General features: G+C 43.3%; 1 protein-coding gene across 1 annotated transcript in view; it reads right to left on the bottom strand.

Moving 5' to 3' along the window:
• The window catches only part of LOC131190441 (zinc finger protein 558-like), a 28,155-nt gene extending 13,498 nt beyond the window's left edge, over positions 1–14,657 (bottom strand). The window contains exons 1-6 of the mRNA XM_058167764.1: positions 14,624–14,657; positions 8,234–8,252; positions 6,966–7,126; positions 5,462–5,913; positions 3,634–3,760; positions 1,789–1,871 (exon numbers count right to left, since the gene is read on the bottom strand). Coding sequence (XP_058023747.1) covers positions 1,789–1,871; positions 3,634–3,760; positions 5,462–5,913; positions 6,966–7,126; positions 8,234–8,252; positions 14,624–14,657 — 876 coding nt within the window. The remainder of the gene's footprint in view (positions 1–1,788; positions 1,872–3,633; positions 3,761–5,461; positions 5,914–6,965; positions 7,127–8,233; positions 8,253–14,623) is intronic.
• Positions 14,658–17,247: the final 2,590 nt, after the last annotated feature.

The following is a 17,247-nucleotide window of genomic DNA, read 5'->3' as shown; positions in this document are numbered from 1 at the left end:
TGCCCAGAGATATAAATCAGATCCAGCGTGCCTCCCCCCGAGTGCGTAGGGCCATCATTTACTCGAATCAGGTCCAAGGCCGTCATGGAAGCCTGGAACTCCCGAGCTGCCGTCGATGACAAGCCAACTGATGGCAGGTTAAAATCCCCCATGACTATAAGTCGGGGGGTTCCGACCGCCACAGCAGCGAGTACCTCCAACAGCTCAGGCAGGGCTGTGGTCACGTAGCAAGGAGCCAGGTACGCAATCACCAAGCCCAACTGATTCCTATAGCCCCATCGCACATAGAGGATTCACAGCCGGCAATCTGAGGAACAGTGGTCTCCTCGGCTCTAGATCCTCCTAATGACAACCGCCACCCCCACCCCTACCTTGGACCCTCGGCTGATGGAATGCTCGGAAACCTGGCGGGCACATCTCGACAAGGGGACCCCCTCTGGGCCCAACCAGGTTTCCGTAATACCCATAAGGTCCGGACTCCCCTGAATAAGATCACAAATCAGGGGCCTTATTAACCACGGACCGAGCATTACATAACATCAGCCGAAGGTCCAAGCTCTGAGGATCATGGCCACCGAGGCAGGTCGGGACTGAGGGGCCGGAGCACGCGATCGCTCTCAAACATCGAACGCGTGCTCCCTCAACACGATCGGCCCCTCCCCCGCCATATCTGCCTCTCCCACTTACCGTACAGATTGAGTAACCCTCTAAACCTGGAACGCCTCCCCTGCCTTCAGACAAGATGGAATAGTGTCGCGAACTAGCACAGGGCTGGATCCTCCCGGCGGGTTCTGACCCCACCCGCCAAATCCCTCCCCCCCCTTAAAAGACCCTTATTTAAAAAACTATTTAAAAAACCCCACAACTTCTTCTTGGCCGCATGCCACCTCTCTGGGTCCCAAGACCCTTCGTTAAGGTAGGCCCTTGATAGTTTGGAGGGCCATTCCTGCGAGGCGGGGGGGCCTCGCAGTTGTCGAGTTCGCTAATGAGTATCTCATGGGAAATAGTCCATTAACAGCGACAAGATGTCCATTCCTGACCGGCGAAGATGTTCTGGTCGTACCTGTAGATCGTCAAACCCGATGCTAGGCATATTACTGGCCACTCGGGCAGAGATATTAAACATAGTCCGTAGAAAGTCCAAATGGGTCCAGAGACAACCAAGGCTTGGCATAATAGCCTCCCCTTGGTTGTTTCCTCGGCTACAAAGATGGAAAAGTCAGTAGCCGGGATAGTATCCCTTGGGTTCCCGGCAGCGTACCATCATGGGACAAACCCGTGAGGCATGCTAATCAGGACGAAATTATGTCACCAGTACCGTCAGTGCCGTCATTGCCGTCCAGCACAGTGCCGCTGTTGTACCTAACCAGGCCAAGCCACCTCTCAGTCGGCGATGGAAAACACGACCTAAGATGTAAGCCGTAGATAAAATTACGGCATTCCAGGCAGTCCATGGTAAAAGTCAGCAGTGGGGGGGAAGAATATTCCGGGCCATGTTCCGGGCCTTGAAGTGAGAAGAGCAGGGTAGGGGGGGGGAGGGCAATAATCATGCCCGTGCAGGCCCCACTCCAGCCACCGATGTTACCTGCGGTCCAACACCCAAGACTCAGCACACCGCATACCAGCATCATACTAATCATCTTCACTGCTCTTCTCTGCACTCTTTCCAAAATCTCAACATCTTTTTTATATTGTGGTGATCAAAACTGGATGCAATATTCTGAGTGTAGGTCTTACCAAGCATTATAAAGTGGTACTAACACTTTACGCGAGCTTCATCCCTCCTACCTGAGTTGGAATGACAACAGCCGTTTCAGTTCCACCACAAAGCAAAGGTGTTTCTGCAGGAAACCTCAGGGTTGCTCCATTCCCTGATAAGACAGAAATGGAGGAAGACATTTTGAAAACATTCCTGTTGCATTCTCAAGCAAACTGATACCAAATATATATAGAAAAATAAAAATAAAAGGAGCATTCTTTCACACAAGTGGGACTGCAAGCAAGCAATATCAATAGCACCTAGACTTATACACCGCTTCATAGTGCTTTACAGCCCTCTCTAAGAGGATTAGAGTCAGCATATTATCCCATAATTATCTTCCCCAACAGTTTTTATGTTGACACTGAGCATCATGGAAAGCAAGATGGATCAGTACATTATTATTATTATTATTATTATTTTTTATTGAATTTCTAGACCGCCCTTCTCCCGAAGGACTCAGGGCGGTGTACAGCCAGGCTAAAAAACATACACAATATACAATTTAAAAAACTAAATTAAGAACCTTATTACACAATTGGCCGAGAAATTAAAATATTTAAAATCTAAAAACCCCAATTTAAAACATAAATAGAATTTAAAATTTAAAAACTAAACAGTTTAAAAAGCTTAAGCTAGCCCCATGGTATAAATGACCCAATGTCAAAATATTAATTCCAAGTTCCATATTGGGGAGTGGGCCGATAGGAGACACCAGACTGATAGTAAAAAATAAGGACCTGGGTGTAATCTCTATCCCCATAGGATCCAGGAGGAACGAGAACAAGGGAAACCTATACCGTTTAGTGATGTTTGAGGTTACAAGGGCAGGTGACCATTTTTCACACTTACGAATGTTGCAGTATCCCCAAGGTCATGTGACCAAAATTCGGAAGCTTGGCAACTGGCATGCCTTTATGACATTCGCAGTGTCCCGGGGTCATGTGATCACCTGCGACTTTCCAACAAGCAAAGTCAATGGGGAAGCCAGATTCACTTCACAACTGTGTTGCTAACTTAAGAACTGCAATAATTCACTTCACAACTGTCCCAAAGTTGCTTTTTCAAGAGGCAGTTGCAACTTTGGGACCGCCTACTGCCGTCGGTAACCTCCCATCGACCTGTGCGCTCCCACAGAGAGGGCCTCCTCAGGGTGCCTTCGGCCAGACAATGTCGTCTGGCGACCCCCAGTGGGAGAGCGTTCTCTGTGGGAGCTCCGGCCCTGTGGAACGAACTGCCCGTTGGGCTACGACTTCTCCCTGATCTTCGGACCTTTAAGCGCGAGCTCAAAACCTTCTTTTTTCACCAAACAGGGCTGGCCTGATACAATTTTAATTGAATGTTTTAATGGGTTTTTTAAGGGGAATAATTTTATTAATAATTTTATTCAAAAAATTTTAAATTCTCAGCTTATTGAATTTAGATTTTTAATGGTTATTGTATTTTAAACTTTTTTCGATATTTATGTTTTATTTTTGCTGTACACCACCCTGAGTCTTCGGAGAAGGGCGGTATAAAAATACAAATAATAAATAAATAAATAAATAAATAAACCATGACCTGGATGACTGAGAATCTCCATAGACACTTAACAACTGTGGCAAGGAAAGTCGTAAAATGGGGCAAAACTCACTTAACAGCTGTCTTGTTTAGAACATTTGGGCTCAATTATGGAGTTAGCAATAGCACCACCAACAGCACTTACGACTTCCATACTGCTTTATTGTGCTTTTATAGCCCTGGTTTACAGACTCAGTACTTTGCCCTCATATTTCGTAATATGTTTCTTTTGAACTGCACCCTGTTATATTTTCTTGTGGAATACACCAATATAAAAATATAAGAAATACAGAACCGTTTGTTTTTTTTTTTACTTTCAAATGTGATCTGAGCTGGATCTTCTTGGGAGATCCCTCCGAAGGCCAGTTCCTGAGAGAGAGATGACATGTCTCTGTGTGCTTGCGGGTTTTGAGCATCCACTTCCATGAAGAGATCCTGAACCTGTCAAAAGAAAAAGAGGGAAGAAGATTTTAGGATCCCCTGCAACCGAGTTCACTCTAAAAGGAGGGGGCTTCTCACACAGAGGTAGAATAGAATAGAACAGTATTGGAAGAGACCTTGGAGGTCTTCTAGTCCAACCACCTGCTCAGGCAGGAAACCCTACACCATTTCAGACAAATGGTTGTACCAATCTCTCCTTTAAAACTTCCAGTGTTGGAACATTCACAACTTCTAGAGGCAAGTTGTTCCACTGGTTAATTGTTCTGTCAGGAAATTTCTCCTTAGTTCTAGGTTGATTTGCCCCTTGATTAGTTTCCATTGATTCTTATCCTGCCTGCAAGTGCTTTGGAGAATAGTTTGACTCCCTCTTCTTTGTGGCAGCCCCTGAGATATTGGAATACTGCTGTCATGTCACGCCTAGTCCTTCTTTTCATCAGACTAGACATACCCAGTTCCAGCAACCGTTCTTGATATGTTTTAGCCTCCAGTCCCCTAATCATCTTTGTCCCTCTTCTCTCCTCGACATACAACCACAATTGAGCCAAAAACTTCCATTGCTAATTGAGATGGCAGCTAAGTGAGTTTTGTTCCATTTTACGCTTTTTCTTGCCAAACTTGTTAAGTGAATCACTGCAGTTGTTAATTTAGTAATATGTTTGTTAAGAATCTGGCTTCCCCATTGACTTTGCTTGTCAGAAGGTTGTAAAAGGAGATTACATGATCCTGGGACACCACAACCGTCATAAATATGAGCCAGTTGTCAAGCATCTGAATTTTTGATCATGTGACCATGGGAATGCTGCAATGGTCATAAGTGTGAAAAATAACTTTTTTCCTTGCTGTTATAGCTATGAAAGTCAAGGATTCTGCCCTGGGAAATCAGTAGGAAGGGCCACTAGAACAATCTCAGTGATGAAGAATTTTTAGTAATTATACAAAAAGTCTTATTGGTGCCCAGAAGTTACTGTATTTAAAAATTCAGAAGCACTGCTTCTCACGCCGTCACCTTTTTGAAGAAATACAAGTAGTCCTTGACTCAAACCACAACTGCCCCCAAAATTTATGTGATGCTAAGTGAGACATTTGTCAAGTGAATTTTGCCCTATTTTATGACCCTTATTGCCATGATCGCTAAGTGAATCACTGCAGGGGTTAACTTAGTCATACATTTGTTAAATGAATCTGGCTCCCCTGTCGACTTTGCTTAGTGGGAAGGTCGTAAAAGGGTATCGCGTAATCCTGGGACGCTGCAACTGTAATAAATACGAACTAGTTGCCGCAGCATCAGTATTTTGATCAGGTGACCTTGGGGATGCTACAACCAAGAATGAAAAATTGTCATAAGTCACTTTTTTCAATGCTGTTGTAACTTTTTTTAAAAAATTTGAATTTATATCCCGCCCTTCTCCAAAGACTCAGGGCGCTTACATTATGTTAAGCAATAGTCTCATCCATTTGTATATTATATACAAAGTCAACTTTTATTGCCCCCAACAATCTGGGTCCTCATTTTACCTACCTTATAAAGGATGGAAGGCTGAGTCAACCTTGGGCCTGGTGGGACTTGAACTTGCAGTAATTGCAAGCAGCTGTGTTAATAACAGACTTCATAAGTCTGTTGAGCCACCAGAGGCCCTTTGGATGGTCACTAAGTGAACTGTTGTAGGTCAAGGATTAGCTGCACAATTATTTTTTTCTCACCTGCATCTCTCCCTGCTTCTTCTCCTCTTCCTGGCTCAGGAGAAAACCTTCTGCGAGGGCCACTGCCTGGGAGCTGGTCTCTGCTCCACACTCTCGCACCCAGTTCTCCATCTTTGGGGGCAGGATAGCCAGGAACTGCTCCAGGACCACCAAGTCCAACATCTGAGTTTTTGTGTGTTTTTCTGGTTTCAGCCATTGACGATAAAGACGGTATAACCGAGTACAAAGTTCTCGAGGTGCCTCGGCTTCTTTGTAGGAGAACTCCCGGCAAAGTGGATGTTCTCCAGCACATCTGGTGGTTTCTCCTTGCAGGACGGTGTCGTTCCTCGTTCTTCTCCAGAACTTCTCAGTAGACCCAAGCAAGACAACACGGGATCCATTTCCTTCTGGGTCTCGTGAGCCGGTTTTTGGGGTGTACCGAGATGCTGAATCACACCCATCCAAAGTCTGTCCTGGATTTGTAAAAGGACTGTCAGTCAAGGGAGCAGAATGGCAAGAAGAGCCACCGTGATCCATTTTGGGAAATGTGGGACTTTGATCCTCAAACAATAAGAATCCTCCCACAGAGCAAATAAATAAATGCTTTCAGTTTTCAAGCTAAGGGAAAAGAACAAAAGGAAAGAAAAAGTGAGGGGGGAAAAGAGAGCTGCCTTCTTAGATGTTGATAGGGTGTTCTTGTCCAAAAACATTTAACGGAACACAGAGAGGACACTGCTGTTAAACACACACGCACACACACACACGCAACACATGCAATCGCTTTTCAAGAAGGAAGTACATGTAGGACTCGATATAGGATCACAATTGAGATCAAAATTTATGTTGCTAACTAAGGCAGTTTTTAAATGAGTTTTGGCCTGTTTTATGACTTTCCTTGCCACAGCATCCTGGTAACTTTGCAAAGCACACAAAAAAGTCCTAGATTTTCCAAGCTGGAGATACCTCCAATGCTCAGCACTCAGCTCGGGTCCAGTGTAGGGATCCCAAACTGCTCTGGTCTTTCCTCCAGCAGCCCCATCCCCAAAATGCTCTGGGTTTTTCTCAGCACCCCCCAAAATCTGTGGCTTTTTCTCTAGCATCTCCACCCAAAACGGATAGTTTGTATAGGAAAAACCATTGCAAGGCACTATGCGGGTGGGGGTTGTCTTCCTTCCTGCAGGACAGGGTCCCCACCAGACAGCCGGGACCCCTACCAAGGGTGGGAAAGGGGGCCATGGGGTGGGGGTGGTGGAGAATAGAGGCGGAGTAGTCCCAGGCTGGCAGGTTGAATGCTTCCTTCCAGGGAGGCCAGCGAGAAAGCCCTTTGCAAACCCCGCGGGGCGTCTGCAACCAGGGACCTCCTGGGAATCGCAAGGCAAAAGCAACGCTGGGCTGAACCAGACGGAGCTCTGCCTGACTTTCCTCGCTCCCTTCCCTACCCACAACCTTTCACAGGTGTTTTTTTTGGGGGGGGCGGGGGGGGGAGAGAACATCCAAATCTAAAGACTGCAGGGGGCGCCCCAACCTTGAGAAGGGAAAGATCCGAAGAAGGGTTTTTCGTCGCCTGGATCTGTCGATGGGTTGCAAGCGATTGAGTGTCCAGCTCCACTCCTCCCACCTCGCAGCTCTGCCCTCGCCTTAGTGTTGGAGATCAGGTTCGCGTCTGCGTACTCTTCTGCGGGCAATCTTACGGGTTAAAGAGAAAAAGGCATTGTTTCCAGACGCCTCCCGAGTGATGGGCTGCCTGTCCTGCGAAGACTCGCTGCTCCTTTCCCCGCTAGGCTGGGAAGGGTAGCGCTTGCTCTCCGGGCAGCGCTCCCTTGTGGCTCCCGCCTGCTAATTGCGCGAAGTAAGCGACATCTCTGCCCTGTTTGCACCCAGTCCGCGATCCGTTGAGTTTCAGACCCCGATATCGGTCCTCGCTCGAGTTTTGCGTTTGCGGTCGGGGGCAGAGGATCCCTCGGGGTTGCCAGCGTGGCAGACGGGTCCATCCTTAAAACTCAGGGCGTTCTCCCAAGATTATGGTGTTTTTTTACGGCTTTTCTTTCCGTTGACTGTTTTTCATAGGGGTTTCTTGTGGGTTTTTGGTCCAGCTCCTTTTTGCCAGGTTGACAAAATTCTAAACCTAGTTGAGTCTAAACAGCCCAATTCTCAGAGAGAGGAGAATCCACTCTGGTGAGGAACCACATCGTTGTGTGGACTGTGGAAGAAGTTTCACTGTAAGCAGTTCCCTTAAATCACAGAGGAGGATCCACACTGGAGAGAAACCGTATCAGTGCCAGGAGTGTGGAAAGAGTTTCAGACACAGCACTTCCCTTTCTTCTCATAAAAGGATCCATACAAGGGAGAACCAACCTATCAGCATATAATACTGAAGGAGTTTTATTCAGAAGAGTGAACTTCTCCTAAAAAGAGCCACTTGAAGTAGTGGCCATATACAGATTTGTAGTGTGGAAAGAACTTCAGTGGTTCCATTTTTTTATCACAATGTCAAAATGGAAATGCGATGGATTATGATTACCAAAAAAATGAGTTAAGAGTGAAGGAAGGAAGGGGAAGAGAAAGAATAAAACGGATGGGCCAGATGAAGGAGATTACAGGAAATCTTTGGAAGAGCTTCAAGTTATTACAAGAGGGAGGCTAATATCTTTGTGTAGTAGGTACAGGAAGAGTGGACTTGATGCCATCTAATCAGCAGTCTCAAATGTAATCCCAGCTGGGAAAGATAAGGGTTCCCCAGATTTTATTAAAGGCGTTTTTATTTTTCTGAGTTCAGTTGTGGATCTGACTTACCTTTTGTTTGGAACAGACACTGTCGTGAATATGGGTGGGAAAGAGGTGTAAATGGCTATGTACCTATGTGTGAATATATTTGAGTATTAGCCAGCCTTTAATCCTAATCCTTTTTGGGATGTGACTTTTGAGAGTCATACATATACACACATAGAGATTTACACAGACACAAACACATATATGTATAGAAGCAATGGTGGCATAGTGGCTAGAATGCAGTATTGCAGGCTGACTGCCCACAGCCAGTTCGATACTTACCAGCTCAGTCTTCCATCCTTCCGAGGTCAGTAACAATGTGGATGCAGATTGTTGGGGGGCAATATGCTGACGTTATAAACTGCTCAGAAAGTATTATTATTACTTAGTATTAATTAATAAGAATGAATGTAAGAAACGAATATGGTTGTGTTTAATTGTTAAGACACAAAGAATTTTATACTCAGATGACACACTGTCTAACGTAAGATGGAATGTTTGTATTAAAAGAAAATTGTAAAAATTTATATATCATCAGGTATCATCCAATTCAGCTGTGTAGGAAAAGATTTGGAATAGGCAAATAGATGGAGGGTTTTCACACTTATTTTTAATATTGTTATAGCATCTAATCAAGCACATAAAGAAAAAATCATTAGTAAAGGAAATAACTGAGTTCATATGGAAAAATTGAATTTAATAGATCCCTGAGTTTAATGTATCCACCTAAAAGAGAATATACATTTTATGTAACTCTGCACCAGAATTTTTAGCCTGGATTATTTTTTAATATCAACTTTATATCACAAAATTTAAGAATGTGTATTGCTATTTGTTTATCCAATTGTTTATGTTTATCCTGCCATAGAATAGTATATTTCAGAAGGTATTAAGAAATTGATATTTCAGTGTTTCCCTGTTGAATAATAAAGAATTTGTACAGTCTTTAATTTCAGAAATAGTCTTTTATGCCTACATATCTCTGAACTATTACTTGTAACAATATTGTTGCCTTTGCTGGCAACCTAAACTATTTGCCTTGATATTTTTAAACATTATTTATCTCTTTATTTAATATAACTGCCTTTACTTACAGTACTACCACAGCATGTTTATACAAAACGACATCATCATCTTTTAATGACCCCATAGGACAAATTTTGGGCTTAACTGTGATCGTAAGTAGAGGACTAATTGTATTTCCCCACACTTTTGCAATTCCTGAGGTAACTTTTTTTTTGGGGAAAACGAATCGGATGCCTTTGAGAAATATTCTCATTGGGGAAATTCGATTCCTTTCAATATTCTGGATTTTTCTTTCCTTCAGGATTGCCACAGCTTCTCCTCAGAGATGTCGCAGCAATCATCTTTTGTCGCTTTTAGACCACTATTCTTCAGGGACACTGTTTGCTAGTACCGTATTTTCAAGTCCTACCTTTGGGAAGGACTTATTATTTTTTAATTATATTACCATTATAATATTACTAGTGTTATTTTACCAGGAGAGGAGAACTTCTTTGTCACTCGGTTCTTCTTCCTCACAGACAGGCGGGAAACCGTAGCCCCGCCCCTTCCAACGGTTCTTTTCCGAAGGTTCGCAAGATGCTTCAGGGGCTTTTTTTTTTTTTCCCTGAGGGGAGTCCGCCAGGACAGCGAAAGAGAGGGCCGGAAGGGTCCCCCCCATTCCTCAATATGGTCTTTCTAGGGAGAAGAACTCGCTCTCCTTAACCCTTGGAAAGCCTGGAGAGAACGGGAGATGCCCGGAGCCTTTGATGGCCGTGTGCGCGGCTGCATCTGCACATCTCTCCGGCCTTTTTTGGGATCGAGGTCCCAGGCGAGGAAAAGCCTTGGCCGGATCCGTCTCTTTTCTCCCGGCACCGGGCAAGAAATTTAATACTATTAACATCACCAACAATACAGCTATCCTCCAAAAAGACCTGGATTTCTTATATGAATGGTCTAAAACTTGGCAACTCCAAATCTCAATCAGCAAATGCTCAGTCTTACATATTGGAAAAAAGAACCTAAACACTAAGTACAAACTTGATGGACATTACCTTACAGATGACCCCCACCCTTTTAAAGATGTTGGAATTTTCATATCAAATGATCTAAGTGCTAAAGTCCACTGTAACTACATAGCAAAAAAGGCTCTAAAGTTGTATACCTAATCTTGTGTAGCTTCTCCGAAAACACTACACTACTAACCAGAGCCTATAAAACATTTGCTAGACCAATTCTTGAATACAGCTCGACTGTTTGGAACCCTCACCACATTTCTGACATCAATACAATTGAACGTGTCCAGAAATATTTTACAAGAAGAGTTCTCCACTCCTCCGAATACAACAGAATACCTTATGCCACCGGACTTGAAATCCTGGGTTTAGAAAATTTAGAACTATGCCGCCTTCGACATGACCTGAGTTTAACTCATAGAATCATCTATTACAATGTCCTTCCTATCGAAGACTACTTCAGCTTCAATCGCAACAATACACGAGCACACAATAGATTTAATACGGTTAATGTTAACCGCTCCAATCTTGATTGCAGAAAATATGACTTCAATAACAGAGTTGTTAATGCTTGGAATACACTACCTGACTCTGTGGTCTCTTCCCAAAATCCCAAAAGCTTCAACCAAAAACTATCTACCATTGACCTCACCCCATTCCTAAGAGGTCTGTAAGGGGCATGCATAAGAGCACAAACATGCCTACCGTTCCTGTCCTATTGTTTTCCTTCATTATATCCAATTAATATAGTTGTTATATACTCATACTCATATATATGCTTATACATTGTATAATTATTTCATGCTTATGCTTATATATACTGTGTGACAAAAATAAATAAATAAATAAAAATAAAGCTGTTTCTTTGTTCCAAGTCTGCCTCCGGAGTTTTCCGAAAGGTTGGAAGCGCTGGCTGCATTGCATTCCCAAGAGGGTTGAGAGATCCTTTCATCCTGGAAGCCTGTTGCAGTTGGCGGGGGAGGGAAAGAGGGGGCCCAGGTTTCTGGTCATAAGTAAAGGTAGTCCTCGACTTACAACAGTTCTTTTAATGACCGTTCAAACGGCACTTAAAAATTACCTTTTTTCACTTAGGACCATTGCAGCATCCCTGTCGTCATGTGATCAGAATTCGGACGCTTGGCAACTGATTCATATTTATGACCATATTTATGCAATGTCTTGGGGTCCACTTGATCTTCCGGCAAGCAACGTCAATGGGGAATCCAGATTCAGTTAACAACCTGTGTTACTAACTTAACAACTGAAGTGCTTCACTTAACAAATGTGGCAAGAAAAGTTGTAAAATGGGGCAAAATTCACTTAACAGCTGTCTCGTTTAGAAATGGAGTTTTTGGGCTCAATTGTGGTCGTAAGTTGAGGACTACCTGTAGTACTGACTTTCATGGTAATGGCTTTCTAGTTTTAAGATTACTGTTGCTAGGGCAAGACAAAATAGGGGGAAAAGATGGTCTGTTTTGGCAAGGAAAAAAACAAGGGAATGGAATGCCTGGAGAGAATTGAATAAAGGCCTGCACTTTATTACTGGAATTGGGGTCACGATACAGGGGTTGGTTGTTAAAGTTAAAAAGCTTGCGATCGGCGTGCATGCGCGCACGCACACACACACACGCACGCACCTTTTAACAGGGTACTTTAGACTCAGGGAAATTCTCCCAACACACCCTTGCCTAATCGGAAGTTGCCCATGAGTCAAACGGCGTTGGTCACGCTGGTTGATGATATTTGGAGGGCCCGGGACAGGGGTTGTTCTCTGCCCTGGTCCTATTAGACCTCTCAGCGGCTTTTGATACCATCGACCATGGTATCTTGCTGTGACGGCTGGAGGGGTTAGGAGTGGGTGGCACCGTTTTTCGGTGGTTCTCCTCTTTCCTCTCCGACCGATTGCAGACGGTGTTGGCGGGAGGGCAGAGATCGACCGCGAGGAGTCTCTTATGTGGGGTGCCACAGGGGTCGGTTCTCTCGCCCCTCTTGTTCAACATCTATATGAAACCGCTGGGTGAGATCATCCGTGGTTTTGGGGTAGGTGTCATCTGTACGCTGACGACACGCAGCTGTACATTTCCACCCCAAACCACCCCAGCGAAGCCGTTGAAGTGATGTCCTGATGCCTGGAGGCCGTACGGGTCTGGATGGGGAAAAACAGGCTCCAGCTCAACCCAGCCAAGACCGAGTGGCTATGGATGCCAGTATCCCGGTACAATCAGCTGAGGCCATCGCTGACTGTGGGGGCGAGTCTTTGGCCCCCATGGAGAGGGTTCGTAACCTAGGCGTCCTTCTGGATGCACGGCTGTCGTTAGAAGAACATATGACAGCCGTCGCCAGAGGAGCTTTTTATCAGGTTCGCCTGATACACCAGTTACGTCCCTTCTTGGACCAGGATTCCCTATGCACAGTCACTCACACCCTCGTCACTTCCCGCCTGGATTACTACAATGCTCTCTACATGGGGCTCCCCTTGAAGAGTACCCGGAGGCTTCAACTTGTCCAGAATGCGTCTGCGCGGGTGATTGAGGGAGCGGCTCAAAGCTCCCATATAACACCTATCCTGCGCAGGCTGCACTGGCTTCCGGTTGCCTTCCGGGTGCAATTCAAGGTGTTGGTTGTCACCTTTAAGGTGCTCCATGGCTTACGACCGGGTTACTTATGGGACCGCCTGCTACTACCGATGGCCTCCCATCGACCAGTGCGCTCCCACAGAGAGGGTCTCCTCAGGGTGTCGTCGGCCAGACAATGTTGACTGGCGACCCCCAGGGGGAGGGCCTTCTCTGTGAGGGCTCCAGCCCTCTGGAAGGAGCTACCCCCAGGGATACGCCAACTCCCTGACCTCCGGGCCTTCCAGCATGAGTTGAAGACTCTTTTATTTCATTGTGCAGGACTGGCCTAATAGTTTTTTAATGGGTTTTTTTAGTAGTTTTTAGAATTTTCAGCCTATTTAAATTAATAAATTTAAATTTGTTTTTAATGTTTATATTTGTTGTTCTTAGTTGGCTGTAAACCGCCCTGAGTCCTTCGGGAGAAGGGCGGTATAGAAATTGAAATAATAAATAAATAAATAAATACATTCATATAACAATACATTTTTGTTAAGCACTTAAGATTATTATTATTATTATTATTATTATTATTATTAATTAGATTTCTATACTGCCCTTCTCCCGAAGGACTCAGGGCGGTGTACAGCCAAAGTAAAAGCAAACAATACAATATACAATTAAAACGAAATTAAAAAACTTATTACACAATTGGCCGAAAACTTTAAAACATTTAAAATTCTAAAAACCCATTAAAATTCATATAAAATTTAGGAATATGGAATATAAATTTAAAAATACAGCAAAATTTAAGCCAGCCCCGCGCAAATGAATAAATACGTTTTCAATTCGCGGCGAAAGGTCCGAAGGTCAGGTATTTGGCGTAGACCAGGGGGAAGTTCGTTCTAGAGGGTAGGGGCCCCCACAGAGAAGGACCCTAAATGAAAGGTGAAGATTGCCCCATTTGCAACACTTATTTGAACATTCACAAATGTGCTGGAGACTCATTTGGAGCTATGAATGCCAGATCTTTGCTGGAATTAGACTTCGATTATTGTGAAACTATTTTCTCAGCCCTCTTTCTGGTTCATGCAGTGTACAGCTCAATGGAAGGCAGGTTGGTTGTAATTGCTTTTTTCCGCAATTATCCGTTGAAGTCTGTACCTGTCCTGTTTGGTTGCCATGCCAAACCAGATAATTATTGAGGTACAAATGACAGACACAATTAGTTATAACTCTTCCAAGAGTTACAACTTCCAGTTGATGTCATCCCCATGTTATCATCTTAAATCTTAAAAATGAAATGAAAATACATCTATCATCCATCCAATTTCTTAACCGCCCATCTCCCTGATGGGGATATGGGGCAATAATTCCTCATTTTCCTTCCTTCAGCCACACCAATTTATTTTAGCCCATGATCCACTTCTATGACATTTCCTTGTGTGGAAAAAGACGAATCCCTTTTGTATCCAATCACACTTGACCAATAAAGAATTCTAACATTTCTATACGAGGATCCTAACCTCAGAACTGGGGTCTCTGAAGTTCCTTTTTTTGAAAAAAGGTTTTTATTAAATAAACATTAAAAACATTGGACACGATGTGATCATCCCAGTTTTGTCATTTTATACATATTTTTAACATTGCAACAAATATAATTACTAATCATAACATTGCTATTTTGATCTTATAACCTTATTCCTTATCCTCAGTTATATCTTTATCTAAATATTATCCACTTTCTATTTTTACAAATCCTAAATCTTTTCTTCTCCGACTCCTTTTCCTCCTTTCCATCCACTGGTACAATTTGTTCCATATTTCAAAGTATTCTGTCTTACCCTTGTTTTTAATTTCCAGTGTCAGCCCATCCATGTTGGCGTAGACCAATATTTTCTTTATTATTTCTTCTTCCGGGGAGATTTCATTTTTCGTATTGCACATAAACCAACCTTGCTGCAGTTATAGAATAGAATAGAATAGAATTTTATTGGCCAAATGTGATTGGACACACAAGGAATTTGTCTTGGTGCATATGCTCTCACTGTACATAAAAGAAAAGATACGTTCATCAAGGTACAACATTTACAACACAATTGATGATCAATATATCAATATAAATCATAAGGATTGCCAGCAACAAGTTATAGTCATACAGTCATAAGTGGAAAGAGATTGGTGATGGGAACTATGAAACAGTTAATAGTAGTGCAGATTCAGTAAATAGTCTGACAGTGTTGAGGGAATTATTTGTTTAGCAGAGTGATGGCCTTCGGGAAAAAACTGTTCTTGTGTCTAGTTGTTCTGGTGTGCAGTGCTCTATAGCGTCGTTTTGAGGGTAGGAGTTGAAACAGTTTATGTCCAGGATGCGAGGGATCTGCAAATATTTTCACGGCCCTCTTCTTGATTCGTGCAGTATACAGGTCCTCAATGGAAGGCAGGTTGGTAGCAATTATTTTTTCTGCAGTTCTAATTATCCTCTGAAGTCTGTGTTTTTCTTGTTGGGTTGCAGAACCAACCAGATAATTATTGAGGTACAAATGACAGACACAATTAGTTATAACTCTTCCAAGAGTTACAACTTCCAGTTGATGTCATCCCCATGTTATCATCTTAAATCTTAAAAAATGAAATGAAAATACATCTATCATCCATCCAATTTCTTAACCGCCCATCTCCCTGATGGGGATATGGATCAATAATTCCTCATTTTCCTTCCTTCAGCCACACCAGTTTATTTTAGCCCATGATCCACTTCCATGACATTTCCTTGTGTGGAAAAAGATGAATCCCTTTTGTATCCAATCACACTTGGCCAATAAAGAATTCTAACATTTCTATACGAGGATCCTAACCTCAGAACTGGGGTCTCTGAAGTTCCTTTTTTTGAAAAAAGTTTTTTATTAAATAAACATTAAAAACATTGGACACGATGTGATCATCTCAGTTTTGTCATTTTATACATATTTTTAACATTGCAACAAATATAATTACTAATCATAACATTGTTATTTTGATCTTATAACCTTATTCCTTATCCTCAGTTATATCTTTATCTAAATATTATCCACTTTCTATTTTTACAAATCCTAAATCTTTTCTTCTCCGACTCCTTTTCCTCCTTTCCATCCACTGGTACAATTTGTTCCATATTTCAAAGTATTCTGTCTTACCCTTGTTTTTAATTTCCAGTGTCAGCCCATCCATTTTGGCGTAGACCAATATTTTCTTTATTATTTCTTCTTCCGGGGAGATTTCGTTTTTCGTATTGCACATAAACCAACCTTGCTGCAGTTATAACATGCAGCATTAAGTATATCTGTCCTTTGTCACATTTCTCTTTTGTGATTCCTAATATTTTGGTTTAGTATCTCTTCCAACCATGTTGTTGTGGCTCCAGCCCCCCACCCCCACCTCCGGGCCTGGCCCCCTGCCACAGAGTGACTCAGAGAGTAAGGGGGAAGGGCCATCAGGGCTCCCTTCTGCAGGGCCGGCCTCTCTGGCTCAGCTCCAGGAGCCAGAGGCAGGCCAGGTGGAAGAGGTGACAAGGCCTCTGTCTCCTGTATCTCCTCCCGCCCAGAAAATGCTTCCAGACCCAGCTGTGGACAATCAGCCCTGGTTAGATCCCAGGTTTCGTAGACAAGAGAGGCGGGAACAACAGAAGCAGGGGTGGGGCAGGCCTAGAAAGTGCTGAGTCACGGAGCCACACCCCACAGGGTATAAAAGCAGGAAGGGCTGCTATACTATTTCGTGACGAACAAATCAACTGATTGGAGAACACTTGAGGTGAACTATCTGACTAAGCATTTGGCCTGAATTGCTGTTTGCTCCTGACTTCCTGGTTGCTCCAGTGCCAGCATCAAGGAGATAAGAAAACCTTGGCAGACGAACACTGGTTTGCTGCCAGAGCTGATAGCTGCCGAGGACTAAATTGCTGGCTAACTGAGTCGTTTCACATGCCTCCCAGACTGAGAAGGGGGGGACAGAACACATGTCCTTATCTGATGCCAAAAGACCTTAGCTTTCATACATAGCCACCACATGTGATAAAAAGATCCTGTCGCTGAATTACATTTCCAACATTGCGGTGATAATTTTCTATTCAGTTTAGCTAATCTTGTAGGGGAAAGGCACCACCTGTAGAACATTTTATATAAATTTTCTTTATATGCAGTGGCTAAGGTTAGTTTCCTTTCTCTCCCATAAGTCTTGCCGTTTGTCCAGATCAATGTTGTAACCAAAATCTTGGACCCAAGCTACCGTGGTTTCCTTCACTTGTTCCTCTGCCATTTTATATTCCAATAAATATTGATAAGTTTTCTTTATTGCTTTTTCATCTGTTCCTAATAAAATTTTGTCTAATACCATTAATTCTTTCTTGATAGCCCATTCTTTTTTATCTTATTTACCCTCAATCCAGCTGCCTCCCTATATTCTCCCAGTACTTCAATAAGCCATGGACCAG

The sequence above is a fragment of the Ahaetulla prasina genome, chromosome 2 (genome assembly GCF_028640845.1).
Source record: "Ahaetulla prasina isolate Xishuangbanna chromosome 2, ASM2864084v1, whole genome shotgun sequence".
Taxonomy (NCBI): Eukaryota; Metazoa; Chordata; class Lepidosauria; order Squamata; family Colubridae; genus Ahaetulla; species Ahaetulla prasina.
Note: the sequence above shows the minus strand (reverse complement) of the source record. Positions and strands in the feature narration are given on the sequence as shown.